The 13,960-nt window shown below is 38.0% G+C and overlaps 1 protein-coding gene across 1 annotated transcript; it reads left to right on the forward strand.

The window, feature by feature from the left end:
• Window positions 1-1,503: 1,503 nt before the first annotated feature.
• LOC127809404 (WAT1-related protein At1g25270-like) lies at window positions 1,504-13,653 on the forward strand. The gene is made up of 12 exons (XM_052348165.1): window positions 1,504-1,655; window positions 1,812-1,874; window positions 4,215-4,331; window positions 4,525-4,771; window positions 4,912-5,070; window positions 5,173-5,324; window positions 5,404-5,478; window positions 5,870-5,983; window positions 10,102-10,309; window positions 13,004-13,120; window positions 13,206-13,322; window positions 13,588-13,653. Exons 1-12 carry the CDS (start codon window positions 1,504-1,506, stop codon window positions 13,651-13,653), a joined length of 1,587 nt encoding a protein of 528 aa, XP_052204125.1.
• Window positions 13,654-13,960: the final 307 nt, after the last annotated feature.

Raw genomic sequence — 13,960 nt, forward strand, 5'->3', positions numbered from 1 at the left:
CTGTCAGATTTCAAATGTGTTGAGGATTGTTTTGTAATAATTATGGTATTTTGGTTTTTTTTTAATGCTGAGATCAAAATGGTTATTTTCTCATTTTGATCATCTTTCGAGTAACTCAAATTGTACAATTTGCAAAGAAATCTCATCTTTCGAGTAACTCAAATTGTAGCATGACCTTTATAATATAGTGTCTCATATGCCCAATCTAGAGCTGAGATTTGTTGTTCACCCTGTCCTCTTAGCTGGCTATGTTTGCTCACCAAATTAAGACACATCATCAAATATTAGTGTGTATTAATAACGATAAAAAATTTAATATTCTTCTTCTAAAATTTATTATGTAATTAACAGGAAAAAATTCATTTTTTTAGATAAATTTTGAAAAAAAAAAAAACCTCATTTCTTCATTTAAAAAGATAAGTTTTTTTATTAATTACAAAACAAATTTTAAAAAAATATTAAATTTTTTATTATTATTAATACACATTAGTATTTTAGAATGTCTTCGATTTGATAGGATGGAGTTAGGGGTGGCAATATGGGATGGCGGGTTATAATCATGTTGTGTTGTGACACACATATATATAACACATATCAGGCTAACACGAAGATGACCAATTTAATAATCGTGTCAAATTTCTTAAACCCGAATATAACACGTTTATTAAATGTATAACACGACACGACCAGTTTAACTAAACGTGTCGTGTCGTGTCATCTGTTAATCTGTTTAATTCGTTTAATTTAAACGGATCGTGCTGTGTCACCTGTTAAATGTGTTATTTAGTTTTAAATGTGTTATTTTATGTATAATCATGCTAATGTGTTTAGATCAACTTATTAACCCTTTTAATTAAATGTTTCATTTCGTATATAATCATGTTAATGTATTCGAGTCAACCCATTAACACGTTTAATTAAACGGATCATTATGTGTGTAAATAAGTTAGACAAGTTGAGTCGCTTAAAACATAAAAATAATCGTCTTATAAATTAACTGATCAATTTATGATCCAAACTTAATTAACCCTAACCCTAACTCCCTTAGCTCCGTATTATGTTTTGTAATTGGGGCGTGTCTAAAATTACCGGCACTTATCAAGTTGCAAAGAAAGACTTTTTTATCCCAGTCCCCGAATAAGAAAACTTCTTTTCACTCACTTTTTCGGGGCTAGTTTCGGAAACTTTTTCGGGGCCCAGCTTTCTTAATCGGGGCTGGGAAAAAAGTCTCCCACTGATTTGATATTAAAAAATATTAATGTGTATTAATAATAATAAAAATTTAATATTTTAATGAAGAAAAGAGTTTTATTTGATGATTTGTATTAATTTGGTGAGCCAGCGCGAAGGGGACAGGGTGAACAGCAGATTTCAGCTCTAGAACGGGCATCTGTCTATATATCGATCAATTGCAGAGCCAAGGTAGAAGGCTTCTTGCTTATCACTCTCGCTTGCTCAATAAAGGGGAGGATGTGGAGCATTATACACTGGCTGCTCCGGGCGATGCTGATGGTCGTCGTTCAGGCCACATTTGCCGGAGTAAACGTCTTCTACAAACTCGCCGCCAACGATGGCATGAGCCTCAGGGTTCTGGTTGCCTACCGCTTTCTCTTCGCTTTCGCCTTCAGCGTTCCCGTTGCCATCATCGTCGAAAGGTCTTTTCATTTCGTTCTTCACATGTATATATATACATATATATATATATCTTTTCCCTTTTCATATTCAAATCACCACAAAACGAGAAGAAGAAGAAGATGATGATGATGATGATTTGAATTGATTTTTGACACGGGTTTGCTGTATTTTTACAGAGGAAGAAGGCCAGAGCTCACGTGGAAGCTAGCGGGGCAGGAGTTTCTACTTGGATTACTGCAGTAAGCAATTCGGCCATTACTGCATGCTTTCTCGCTATGTATATATATATATGTATGTATGTGCCTGTATGTATATATATATATGTATTTGTGTTTTTGAGTTTTCAAGTCGACGAAGCAACGCCACAGAAGCAGAAGAAGCTTCAATGAATTGAATGAGTTTGAACAGAGCTTCTCCTCCATTCTCTGTAATTGTCGCCGGCCACCTCACGTGCCTTTTCGCCGGCTGCTTTTTTTCCTGCCACACCGCCCACCCAGCCTCATTGCCAACCACTACCTCCACCAATTCCTCACCCCTGCAAACCTCCTTCGTCCCAACCCGTTTGTGGTGACGGTGGTATTGTTGGTTTGCTTTGCGGAGATGATGATAATTTGGACTTTTCAAATTATAATAATATAATTTGGGATAATTATATTAATTATTAATTAATCAAACCCACCTTTTTAATTGAATAAAACATTTTACATGAAAATCCTATTTACTTATGATTTCTTCCTTCTAAGAATGTACCCTAGGAAAAGAGAAGAAGATGATGGTTGTAGAAAATAACTCAGCGTCGGAGGCCGGAAATCGGCGGAAGTCACGAATCGAGGCTGTGTGAAGACAGTTCACTCCCAAGAAAGGATGGTGGCAGGGCGGAGCTAGAATTTTTTAACTGAGGGACTTTAAAATTTTTTTTTCAGCCGTGAGCTTCATCAATAGATTTTTTTTTTTTTTTCAATTATAGCAGTCAAAGACAAAACTATAATTTTAACAGAATCTGAGCAACTATAATTTTAACAGAATCTGAGAAAGGAAAAGGAGGAAGAGGAGGGGGAGCTGGGCTGGGGGACTTGGGCTTGGATTTGGGGGGTTTGTAATAAAAAAATTATTATTTTTTAGTATTCAAAATCTACTTTTTGAAAAAATTGGGAGGCTTCCCCTGCCTCCGCCCCTGGGTGCCAGTGAACTGTGACAGCGGTCGTGGCGGTTACCGACGGTTAACCGCGGTTTTTGCCGCGTCTTTTTGTATTCTCCGGCTGTAGGCTTTTCGTCATCTTCTCCGCTTTGAACGTCATAATCCGACGGCCAAAAGTTGACTGTCACGCGTGTAGCCGGGGGTAAGCTTTCTGTAGGGCATGGGTCGCCGAAAGAGGAGGAAAGCCGGCTGCTAAGTTGCATAGAAGGATAGGAGAGAAAGGGCCGCGGCGGTTAAGGATGGGTCGAGTCGGTGAACCTCGACCCATTGTTTGGAGTCTGGATGCATTTCTTTGCCTTTATTTGTTCACTTGACACTAGCTGTTTTCTAGGCTCTGTTTTTTAGGCTTGCCCCATGCATGATCATACATACATACATACATATATATATATATATATCTATATAGCTTGACTGATGCCATGGATGGATTTCGATGTCTCTCTCATTATAAACTTAATTTTCTTTAGGGGCACCTTAATTATATTATTATTATTATTACTATTATTATTATTAATTAATCAATCCTACCTTTTTAATTGAAAATTCTATTTATATATGCCAGGCTTTCATGAATTAATATAAGTTGTCCTAATTTTTAAGAGTTTGGTTATTGTGTTCATGTTTACTAGGTTTTATGGAGTTGATTTTGCACCAATTTTTATGTGATTTTCTGTTATGCACAATTCTATAGAAAGGTTACAAATTGCTGAATAACAATACAGAAAAAAAAAAAAGAAAAAAACTTTGCCTTATTAATGATGTAGGCTTTCTTCATTACTTACTCGACTAACTTTCTTCATTAATACTCGTGTAATACAATTCAATTATTCAAGTAATTCAGCTCTCGTTTTTTCTAACAAATATTACAGTATTTTTACTCATCAAGAGCCAAATATTTATAATTAATAGTGATACTAATTATGAAAAAACATAGGTATTGGATATATTGTAGATGTTTTTCTTGTAAAATTTAAATTTTAATTGATGCTATTTTTCTATATAAAATTTAGAGGTAAGCAGATTTCACTTTCAGTCGTCCAGTCTAAGAATGAACTTTCCCAGTTCAAATGTTCAGTTTTCTTTCTTTTTTTTTTTTTTAGTTTTTAATTCAATCACAATTCAGACAGAAAATCAATTCTCCCTTTATAATATCTTATTTAATAGTTAATATATATAATATAGAGGAACTCAAGCTCAAACCCCTAACAAACTAATAATCTACGTAAATGCTAAATTGTTTTTGTTTGAATTAATAGGTACATTAGTTAATATATATATATATATATAATATCCTAACAAAGAAGTTTCTGACCTAATAAAATTAGTTTGTGACATGCCTATATCATGGTGATATATACATGTGTATATATTTGTATTGCAGGTGTTCCGCTAATCAAAATTTATATTTGGAGAGTTTGGTGTTAACCTCTGCAACGTTTGCTTCCGCCATGACCAATTTGGTTCCTGCCATCACCTTCGTTTTGGCAATCTATTTCGGGCACGTCTCTCTCTCTCTCTACCTCTCTTATTTGGTTACAATAAGTGGAAGGGAATCAAATATATATTTTTCCTTGTTTGGTTAAAACGAAGATAAAGTGATTTAAGTTAAGAAAACACATAAAAGGCACTATAAAATCAAACACTTTTCTTTTTAGTATTATCTCCTTTAATTATCGATTGTATGGGCGCAGGTTGGAGAAGCTAGGATGGGGTACAATGGCAGGGAAGGCGAAGGTGGCTGGAACATTGATGTTCATTGGAGGGGCGATGCTGCTTACCTTCTACAAAGGCGTTGAGATCAACCTCTGGTCTACAGACCTTGACCTTCTTCACAGCCACAGCCACAATAATTCACGCTTGGGATCTGGCAATCTCAAGTTGGGAGCTTTCCTCAGCGTTTGCTACTGCTTCTCCAGCGCCGTCGGCTCAATTCTGCAGGTGATCGATCGTTTTGTCCACAACATTACTCTTTAATTTATATGTTATGATTTAAAAGTCGATCAGTGCACTGAATTGATCACGTTAATTAACAAGAAGAAGGGCCGGCGTTCATGTTATTGCGTGTTGGCCTGGTGCAGGCGACGATGATACAGGACTACAAATGTCCCTGCTGGACGACGGCCATGGCTGTGACGATGGGAGCCATCCAGTCCGTTGGGTTTGCAGTGTGCATGGAGAGGGACTGGGAGCAATGGAAGTTGGGCTGGAACATCAGGCTCCTCTCTGCATCTTACTCGGTTGGTATACGACGATGGACCTCACTCATCTCATCGTCAGATGACATTATTTGACCTTAAATTCCGACTCGATCGATCGAATTAATTAATTAATTAATGCAGGGAATCGTGGCCTCTGGGGTCATGATGCTGTTGACGGCATGGTGCGTCAAAGAGACAGACCCGCTCTTTGTATCAGTGTTCAACCCTCTCATGCTCGTGCTTGTGGCCATTGCTGGGTCCTTGCTTTTCGACGAGAAGCTACACTTGGGCAGGTACATATCTATAAATACATATATATTGTGGTAATTAATTAATTAAAGGGGTTATATTATGTTCATCATATATTAACAGCGTTTTAGGAGCGGGGGTGATAGTGTTGGGAATATTCACGGTTCTGTGGGGGAAGGCAGAGAGTGGAAGAGGACAGTCCACTACTACTACTACAGCGGATGATAATAATAATAATAATATTATTATTATTGATGCGGGCGTGTGAATTCGAGCACCAGCAGCAACTGCCTTTAGGCCCAAACGGTTTGACCGTTTATATGCTATTAGTACAATGTTTAAGCTGTAAAATTTATTTAGTTCCCTGTTTAAATTTATCAAGAGCTTCAAAGCTCCATAACTTAAACGCTTTTATATTAGCGTTTAAAGAAAGTTTTGGGACAGTAGCTTTTGCAAAAAAACTTGTGAGAGCTTTTGAAATTGATCAAGGAAATGACTATTTTGCCCTCTTTCAATTTCAATATTTACACTTCTTATCTTATCCCCCGACCCTCATCTTCTCTTTCAACGAAGCTCTCTTCTCCTACAGCATCTATGCCTCCTCCATTGTCGGATCTCCTCCCACAATGATCGCCACCGCCGCCTATCGCTACCTCCAGCGCCACAAGCTACTATCGCCGCCTCCTGGTTGTCGCCACTCAAGGTTTCTCCTCTGTCGCGTCTGCTTAAAAACACTATTGTAACACCCCGCCTCATCAGGCGTGTCACTATAAGGGTATTTCGAGAATTTTTTTTTTTTTCAAGTTCATCACGCGCGGTGATTTCAAAAACAATCTTCACACGTAGATATCAAATCCCGAGAACCCCAGTCTTGCCCGTTTAACTAACAAGATCAATAATCTTAACAACTAAACGAGACATTTTATAACGCAGCGGATACATTAACATCAATATCGTGACCTACCACAAGTTCCATACAAGGTGTTTCTACACCCAAACACTTATTACAAAACTACCAAATGATAACACTATTATCATACTACTGTTCATACACAACCAAATACATATTGAAGCTTCTAAATGATACAATGATTAGCAAGCTAAATGTCGTTGCTCACACTAGCCACGTCCTCGCCCTCGCAGCAATCCCTGGCTGAAACTTTTGAATGTTCCAGAGACATAACCCAGAGTAGATGATAAAACATTTAAGTGATGGCATGAAACAGTTTACATAATGCATGAAAGACATACGAGCATGGCATATACAAACAAAACGACATGCAACACGTCTAACTTGAGAAATCTCCCTAACATACTCAACCTTCTGTGGAAAATCCATTCCATACACCGATGGGGTTGACCTTACCGTGACATACTTAATCTCTCGAGTGCTCTACCATGTCACCCGTTCACTTGGATTAACCTTGTCCCATTTTCAAGTAGACCCCATCCCGTCTCACATGGACACAATACCAACACGAATACCAATACCCCGATGATACGAAAATCACACGCCATGCACCTACTCTTTTATAAATAAAAACAGTTGATGCATTATACCATATGATCAATATGAAAATGATGCCATAAATATATAAATAAAATGCATAAGCATAGCATCCCGAGTTCTGGTAAGACCGCTCACCTGAACTTACTACACTCACACCAAGACATTTCCAAAACAAATGTAAAACTAGAGTCAGACCACTCACCTGAACGCATTTGGAATGCCTCGATCCTCGTGCAATGCCTCGATTTGCATGCTAATTCGCAATCGCTTGAACTTACACTCAATCTCAAGCCACAACACTTCCTAAATACCATATTTAATTAAGAAAGCATTAAAATCTATTTTTCTCAATTTTTCCTTAATTTCCTCTATTTTCTCCCAATTTTTACCTCGATAATTCCAAAATAATTATTTTCTCAACCATTTTTCAAAATATTTCAACACAATAAATCCTAAAATAATTAAAGGAAAATTCTGGAAGAAGAAATACCGAAAATGCCCTTGTCACGCACCCTCACACGCCTGGCGCGTGGGTGAGAGTGAAGGCTGGCGCATGGCTGCACGCGCCACCTTCTTCTTTATTGAACCGGCTGCCGGCGGTTGCTCCGATAACCAAAATGAAAACACCCCCTTGAAGCCCTCTTAATGTCGATCACTATGGTGCCTTTTTTTGGCCGAAACAACACCGGTAAGGCCCCCAAAAGGCCAGTTGCAGGTTCGACAAGCGAACCGCCTCCGATTTCCGGCTGACCCTCGAATGGCCACCAAACGCACCCCAAAACGCTTCAAAATGCTCCCAATCCCTTCTCCTTGACGCAAGGATCAAAAGCACAACCAATTTGATGCCAAAAACCAAAACCCTCGGCCTCATTTTTATACCCAAAAATTGGCCAAAATCTGGCCAATCACCGGCCACAACTTGGCCTACAAACGGTCTCATGCCATATAGCACCTCCCCCAAGTCCTACTACGACCATCCCATCGCTGGAGGTAGCTCCACATGCGGCGAAAGGCGGCGGCTGACTTTGGCTTACTGCGTTCACACCATAATTTTTGATAAATTGCACTTTAGCCCCCTAAGTTCTTCAATTGACATTTCTGCCATTTTCCTTGAGCCCCCGAATTATCCAGATATACCACTAAGTTCCATAAGTTTAGTATATCTCATTTAACCCTCCAAACTTCCGAAAAATTATTGTTTTGACCTCCCTCGGGCAAATTTAAAAAAAAATGCACTTAGGCCTGGTCACTCAATTTGACCTTAAATCCATTAGTTTCAACCCAAAATCACTTAAGGGTTGTTCTACACATAAAATATTAGTCTTTGACACGCTCCGTTGAATTTTTGGATGTCTCCTGTGTCGATTGAATTTTTTCAGCCCGGTCGACAACTGTACCGAAAACTGTTCCTGATCCAACTTCTTTCATTACCTAAAATCATAACTCGTATTGCTTGTCGATACCATTACATTTTCCTTGGCTATCTAAGATCCGGGGTACTTCCTCTGATCGATTCGGTTACTTAAAACTACGATAGTGTACCGTAAAGTCCCATTATTTCGATAATTTCACTTATACCCTTTATCCAATACCATCTATAGCCTCAAATCATTCCCGGATATTACAACTACCCAGCTTTAACGCTATTACACAATTTAAACACTATTCAGTTTAAACGCTGTTAAAAAAAATCATAGCCAAACTAAGCCTTAATTTGGTAATTCAAAGTTGGAGTTCACAAACTGGTGGTTATATATAGATATGTGTGTGTGCACGTGTGTGTCTGTATGTGTGACCGCGCGTGCGCGCACATTGACAATGCACTTAATGTCAGTTCGAGTACGTACTTCTGGCTACCATTTTGTTTTATGATAATTAATTTCTTGGAATACATCTTTCACATAAATATATATGCCCGTGAAAGATATTATAGAATTATTAATTGTATATATTGATATGATACCTCATTTTAATAGTGTTGTAGCATATCCTCCTCGAGGGAGAGTTATATTGGAGAAGGCCTTTTTCCGAGGAGAAGCTCTCCTCTCAGGTTATTTCCAACAGGCCATCCAACTAGTTCTCTTCCCAGGGCCGATCATGAGATTTTAGAGCTCTAAGTCAAATTTTTTAAAAGACCCTCCATGAATATATTTAAAAATAAAATTAATACGAATAATTTTTTTTATTATATAAAATATTTCACTTTAAATTTACTTTTTTAATATTTTTAGATGAAAAATTAATAATTAAACTATTATAATTAATTTATTCTAACATATATTTTTCAATAACATCATTGTCAATCCATTAGTGTAGATTCACTAATAACAGATGGATCACAAGTATTGAAATAAATACACAAAATTAATTGATAATTTAAGGATTAATAAAAAAAATCAAAAAATATATCTAATAAGTCATACAACGGCCTAATGAGCACAAAAATGAAATCGCTTGAGAAAAGACGTAGTAGTGAAATCGATTAAATTGAGGACCTACGCCTACGCAAATTGATGACAGATGCCAATAACAATGGATGAATAAAAAATTAAGAAGGAGAGGACCTATGAAAAATGATGGAGTCACAGTCACTGTCAGGCGCATAGAAATAGTTGTGATACAATCATACAAATGAGATATTGAGATTAATTAAAAATACATGAAATAATTGTGAATGAGATTAATTATTAATAAAGGAATGTAGGAGATTTAGATTAATTAAAAATTATAGTGATGCTTATGGGATTAATTATTGATAAAAGAAAAGAGAAAGGTTGAGATTAATTAAAAATTTATAATAATTTAAAATAGGTATGGGCCCTAACATCTCTTTAATTTTTAAATTTACTATTTCTAATTAATTTTATTTTTTTAATTAATTTAAAATATGAAAATTGAAATAGGCATGGACAAGTGGCTTGAAATGGGCATGAGCCCTAAATGGCCTATGCCTAGGGCCAGTCGTGGTTCTCCCGATGACACAACTTACATGCTAAAATCCACTCAATCAAGACAAGCTCGCGGGGAAGATCAAGGGAGACCATGTTTCCTACACAACTCCACGCCACATTGTCCAACACAGGGAAACCATTCCTCCAGGGGGTTTTTCATGAAAGCCCTCTTCCAAGCTAAATCACAAGACAACACCGTGTGCAACCGGGACAACGGTACATTTCCCATCTGGGAGAGCACAGTGCCCATACATATACGTGGCACGTGTTCCAATCATAGTTAACAGCTATAAATAGCCCTCAACCTCTCAGATTTAAGGACGACTGGACTTTTCTTTAGACTCTTTTTCCTCTAAGAAGGGTTGCAATTGAGCTAAGCCTGCTCGATGAGTTTGGTTCATGTGAATTGAGCTCGGCTCGTCAGGAAGCTTGGCATGGGCTCAGAGAATGGTTGCATGTGGTGAAGAAGGTGAATGGGTTGCAGGCATCATTTCTGTTGGAGAAGATGAATCGGGTGGAGAAGGTGAATGGTCATGGCCTCAAGCGATCGCCTTCTTTGCCAGAGAAGGCAAACAGTCATCGCAGGCACGAAGTCGCACACTCACACTGTCGTTAGAGAAGATGGATAGTGTTGCAACAGTGACTGGTTTCTTCCCCACCCGCACTAAATCTGACTCCCGTCTTGATCAATGCTGGAAGAAGAAGAAGAGAAGCCTCATGTAAAGCTTCAACTACTACTCCTGCCCTGGAGAAGAAGAGGCAGGTGAATGCAAAAGGCAAGAGGTAAAGAGAAACAAAACAGGAGCAGGGGCCGAAGAAAGGGGCGACTATTAAGGGTTTCTTTGGGGTTGGCAAAGCAACCCTTAGCAGTATTGAAGGGTTGTGTGTTGTGTTAATTAATCAAGACCATTAAGAAAATATTAATTGGTGCATGTTAAGAGAACGATGGAGCTTGTGCAATTAAATTTCCTAATCATCAATTTTGTGGATCATGCTTGGACTGACCGATCAATGAGCAGTACTGACGCGGTTCATCATCCATCTTCAATAAAGTCCCCTTACTCGTTACCCCCACTAAATGTGCTGACAGTGATAGATGAATGGTAGATTATCATAGATACGATGAATGATAGATAAGTGACATAATATATAATGATATGTACTTATGTTAAATAATATATTTATAAAATATATATTTAATATATAAATATATTATTTTATTATAAAATAATTATAAATAAATTTATTAATATATTTTTAAACAAACCTATTCACGAATTATTTGCAACTTCTAAGATTTTGCTCACAAGACTCTAATTGAGTTATCTCGCAAGTTAACAAGTCAAGATTTACTAAACTTAAGTTTAGCTCGTTTATAAATTAAATTTTAAAATTAAGTTCAAACTCGGGTCGTTTATCTTCACGAACGAACTCAAACAACCTTTTATCGAACCAAACACTAAGCCGCTCACGAAGGCTCGGCTCATTTGCAACTCTACCTTTAGGTGGTCTTTCACATCCGAGACACCCTGACAACACCATTTATTCTAGAGAAAACCTTTCTCTCATACATTCTTCACAACATTTCACTACATACCTTTATTATATTCTAGACTTCAACATGACACTATTAGATTTAAGCATCGGAGAGCCCACTTAGGAAAAATCCCCATATGCATTCTAACTTTTTTCTATCTTGCAAACCCTTCATCAGGAACACATCAACTTCCCAAACAATAGAGACTCCCAAATTACTGCAACTTCCATCATTCTCTTGATCTTGCATTGGCTCTCCTAAAGATCGAATTAAGCCTTTCTCTAAAGTACCCCTAACTCTCCCAAATAGCGGATCAAGCCTGCCTTGGACAACTCTCAGCTTCCTCTGGTGCCATTGTTCCTTCAGCATAAGCCCTGTTCTTCAGCCAGGCCCTGTTGGCTATTTGCTTAGTTTTTTCAAAACAAACAAATTTTAATTGTTATATTTCGACACCAACAAATAGATTTTTCTTATATTTTTAAGAGTGGGAATGACACCTCTAATTTTAGTACTTTATATTTTTCTAGATTAAATTTAGATGGATTTGGATACAACTTAAATGTTTTTAATAATAATAATATATTCAAATAACAAATTTAATAGCAGCATATATATTTACAATGAAAGCGCTCAAAATTAAGGACCCTAAAGAGCTCTCTCCAGGGTCCTCAAGCAGCTTTCATTTTTCTTTTTGGGTCTCTGGTGCTTGTCGTCGTTTTAGTAGGCTTAGCCGCGGGCATTATCATCCAGCCGTCTCTATCTCTCGCTAGAGTACTTTGTCCTCTTACTCTTAGGCACGGAATATCCATGTGATACTGGATGTTTGCGGCCAACGGTCCCTTTTTGGAGTTTTTTCTCTTTCTTTGAGTATTCTAGGTCCCCCAGTATCGTTTCCCTAGTTTCTCATCTGCAACTTCTTTCCATTTTGGACTCTATTAAACATCCAATAGAAACCTTCCCCTTTCACCGTCTTCACTCTCATGTTTCCTACCTGTTAGCCTTGTTTTTTTGCATCCCATTTCTTATTTGCTGTTGCTTTTACCATTCCTCTTGCTTTATACCTGGGGAGCAACATAAGGCCTAAGATGACTTGGATGGTTTTCTTGCTTAGCATGCCTTTCTTGGGTACGTAACAACTGTTCTAGCTCTAGCGCTACCCTCAGGCTACTCATCATCATCATCATCATCATCATCATATTTCATCAGTCAGTGGACCATACCAGTCCAATCTTGGCTCTTGGCCTTTGGCCCACAGCCCAATCTCAGTCACGGCCCTAGACTCGCAGCTCGATTCTGGCCCTGCACTAGCCACATGCTAGGTATTTTCGCGCCCACTTAAGAATTCATCCTCATTAATGGTAGATCATATCCACATTAATGAGAGTCTCATTGGTACCATGTTATCATCTAAGAGTCTTCATCGACGCTGGATACCCAGTCTCATCACCCTGCAAACACACGACGCATACATGCAGGAGGGACTCCCCTCCTATATAAACTAGCTCTCTTTAGAGTCAATGTATGTTTTCTTTCTAGCCTACTGATACTTTGTCATTTTACTCCTTACTCATTGGAGCGTCAGAATATTTGCAGGTGTCAGTCACCTCTTGACAAATTAATCGTCGAAGCCCGTCCCTTGTCATTGTAGGTTCACCTCCGACCATCCCTTTAGCTAAGAAGGAACAATGACCAGTCTCATTCCTGGGTTGGAGTTGGAATTGCAAGAGATATGGAGTTCAAAATCCGTATGTTGAGAGCTTGGCTTTAACATCTGCAAAGTTTACTGCAGCCATGACCAAGCTCATTCCTGTCATTACCTTCATGTTGGTCGTTTTCATGGGGGTAACTAATTAAACTCTACAATTTAATTAATTTATTAGTAGCCTTGAGGCCTGGCTAGCTACTTCATTTTTAATTTTTTGGCCAGGTTGGAGAAGCTGGAATTGGGTACAATGACAGGCAAAGCAAGGCTAGCGGGCACATTAATTGGGATAGGAGTGGTGATGTGTCACATTTTAACGATTTGGGTGGCTTAAACGTCAGGGTAATTATAGATGGTTATGAATTGTTCCTAGAAATGGCTGTATGCAATTGTATTTTTCAATTTTGTTAAGATTTGAGATGTAGGAACTCGGTATATAAAGGCCTGATCCCGCCTAAGAGACATCTGAAAATTCAATTTGAATTTCTCCCTCATCGTTCTCTCGCTCTCTCTCTCTCCTTCTTACTCTCCATTTTCCCTCTTTATTTCTTCCATTCCTTTATTGAATTTTCTTTGGTCACACTGATCAGTGAGAATTCAATTTCAGATCAGAGATTTGACAAATTTGATATCAGAACTCAACCCTGACCGACCAGAATTTGGTAGCGTTTAAATGGAGGGGACCACCGTCGCCGCTGCTATGGAGGTGGTGGAAGTGAATGAGGCGACGGTGGAAAAGAAGACAGAGGCCAAGCATGAGAACCGCCCGTCCCTTCGAATTTTGCTGAAAGAGGCCAAGGTACCCTCCTAGCCATGACAATGATTTTGAGGCATTGTCACGCTGTTATGTTAATTATGTAATTTAGAGATGCTCTTCATAATAGGTTATGCTTTTATATGTTTCTATAATGGCGTTTTTGTATAAATGTTTTTATTGTAATTGTATATTTATTATGTAATACATATCATTAATTTATTAC

Source organism: Diospyros lotus, chromosome 9 (genome assembly GCF_014633365.1).
Source record: "Diospyros lotus cultivar Yz01 chromosome 9, ASM1463336v1, whole genome shotgun sequence".
NCBI classification, from domain to species: Eukaryota; Viridiplantae; Streptophyta; class Magnoliopsida; order Ericales; family Ebenaceae; genus Diospyros; species Diospyros lotus.

Coding starts and splice junctions, on each gene's coding strand:
- LOC127809404 (XM_052348165.1), top strand. CDS start 1,504: ATGCTGATGGTCGTCGTTCAGGCCACATTTGCCGGAGTAAACGTCTTC. Junction 4,772..4,911: donor CCGTCGGCTCAATTCTGCAG/GTGATCGATCGT, acceptor GGCCTGGTGCAG/GCGACGATGATACAGGACTA. Junction 5,984..10,101: donor CCTGGTTGTCGCCACTCAAG/GTTTCTCCTCTG, acceptor TCCTCTAAGAAG/GGTTGCAATTGAGCTAAGCC.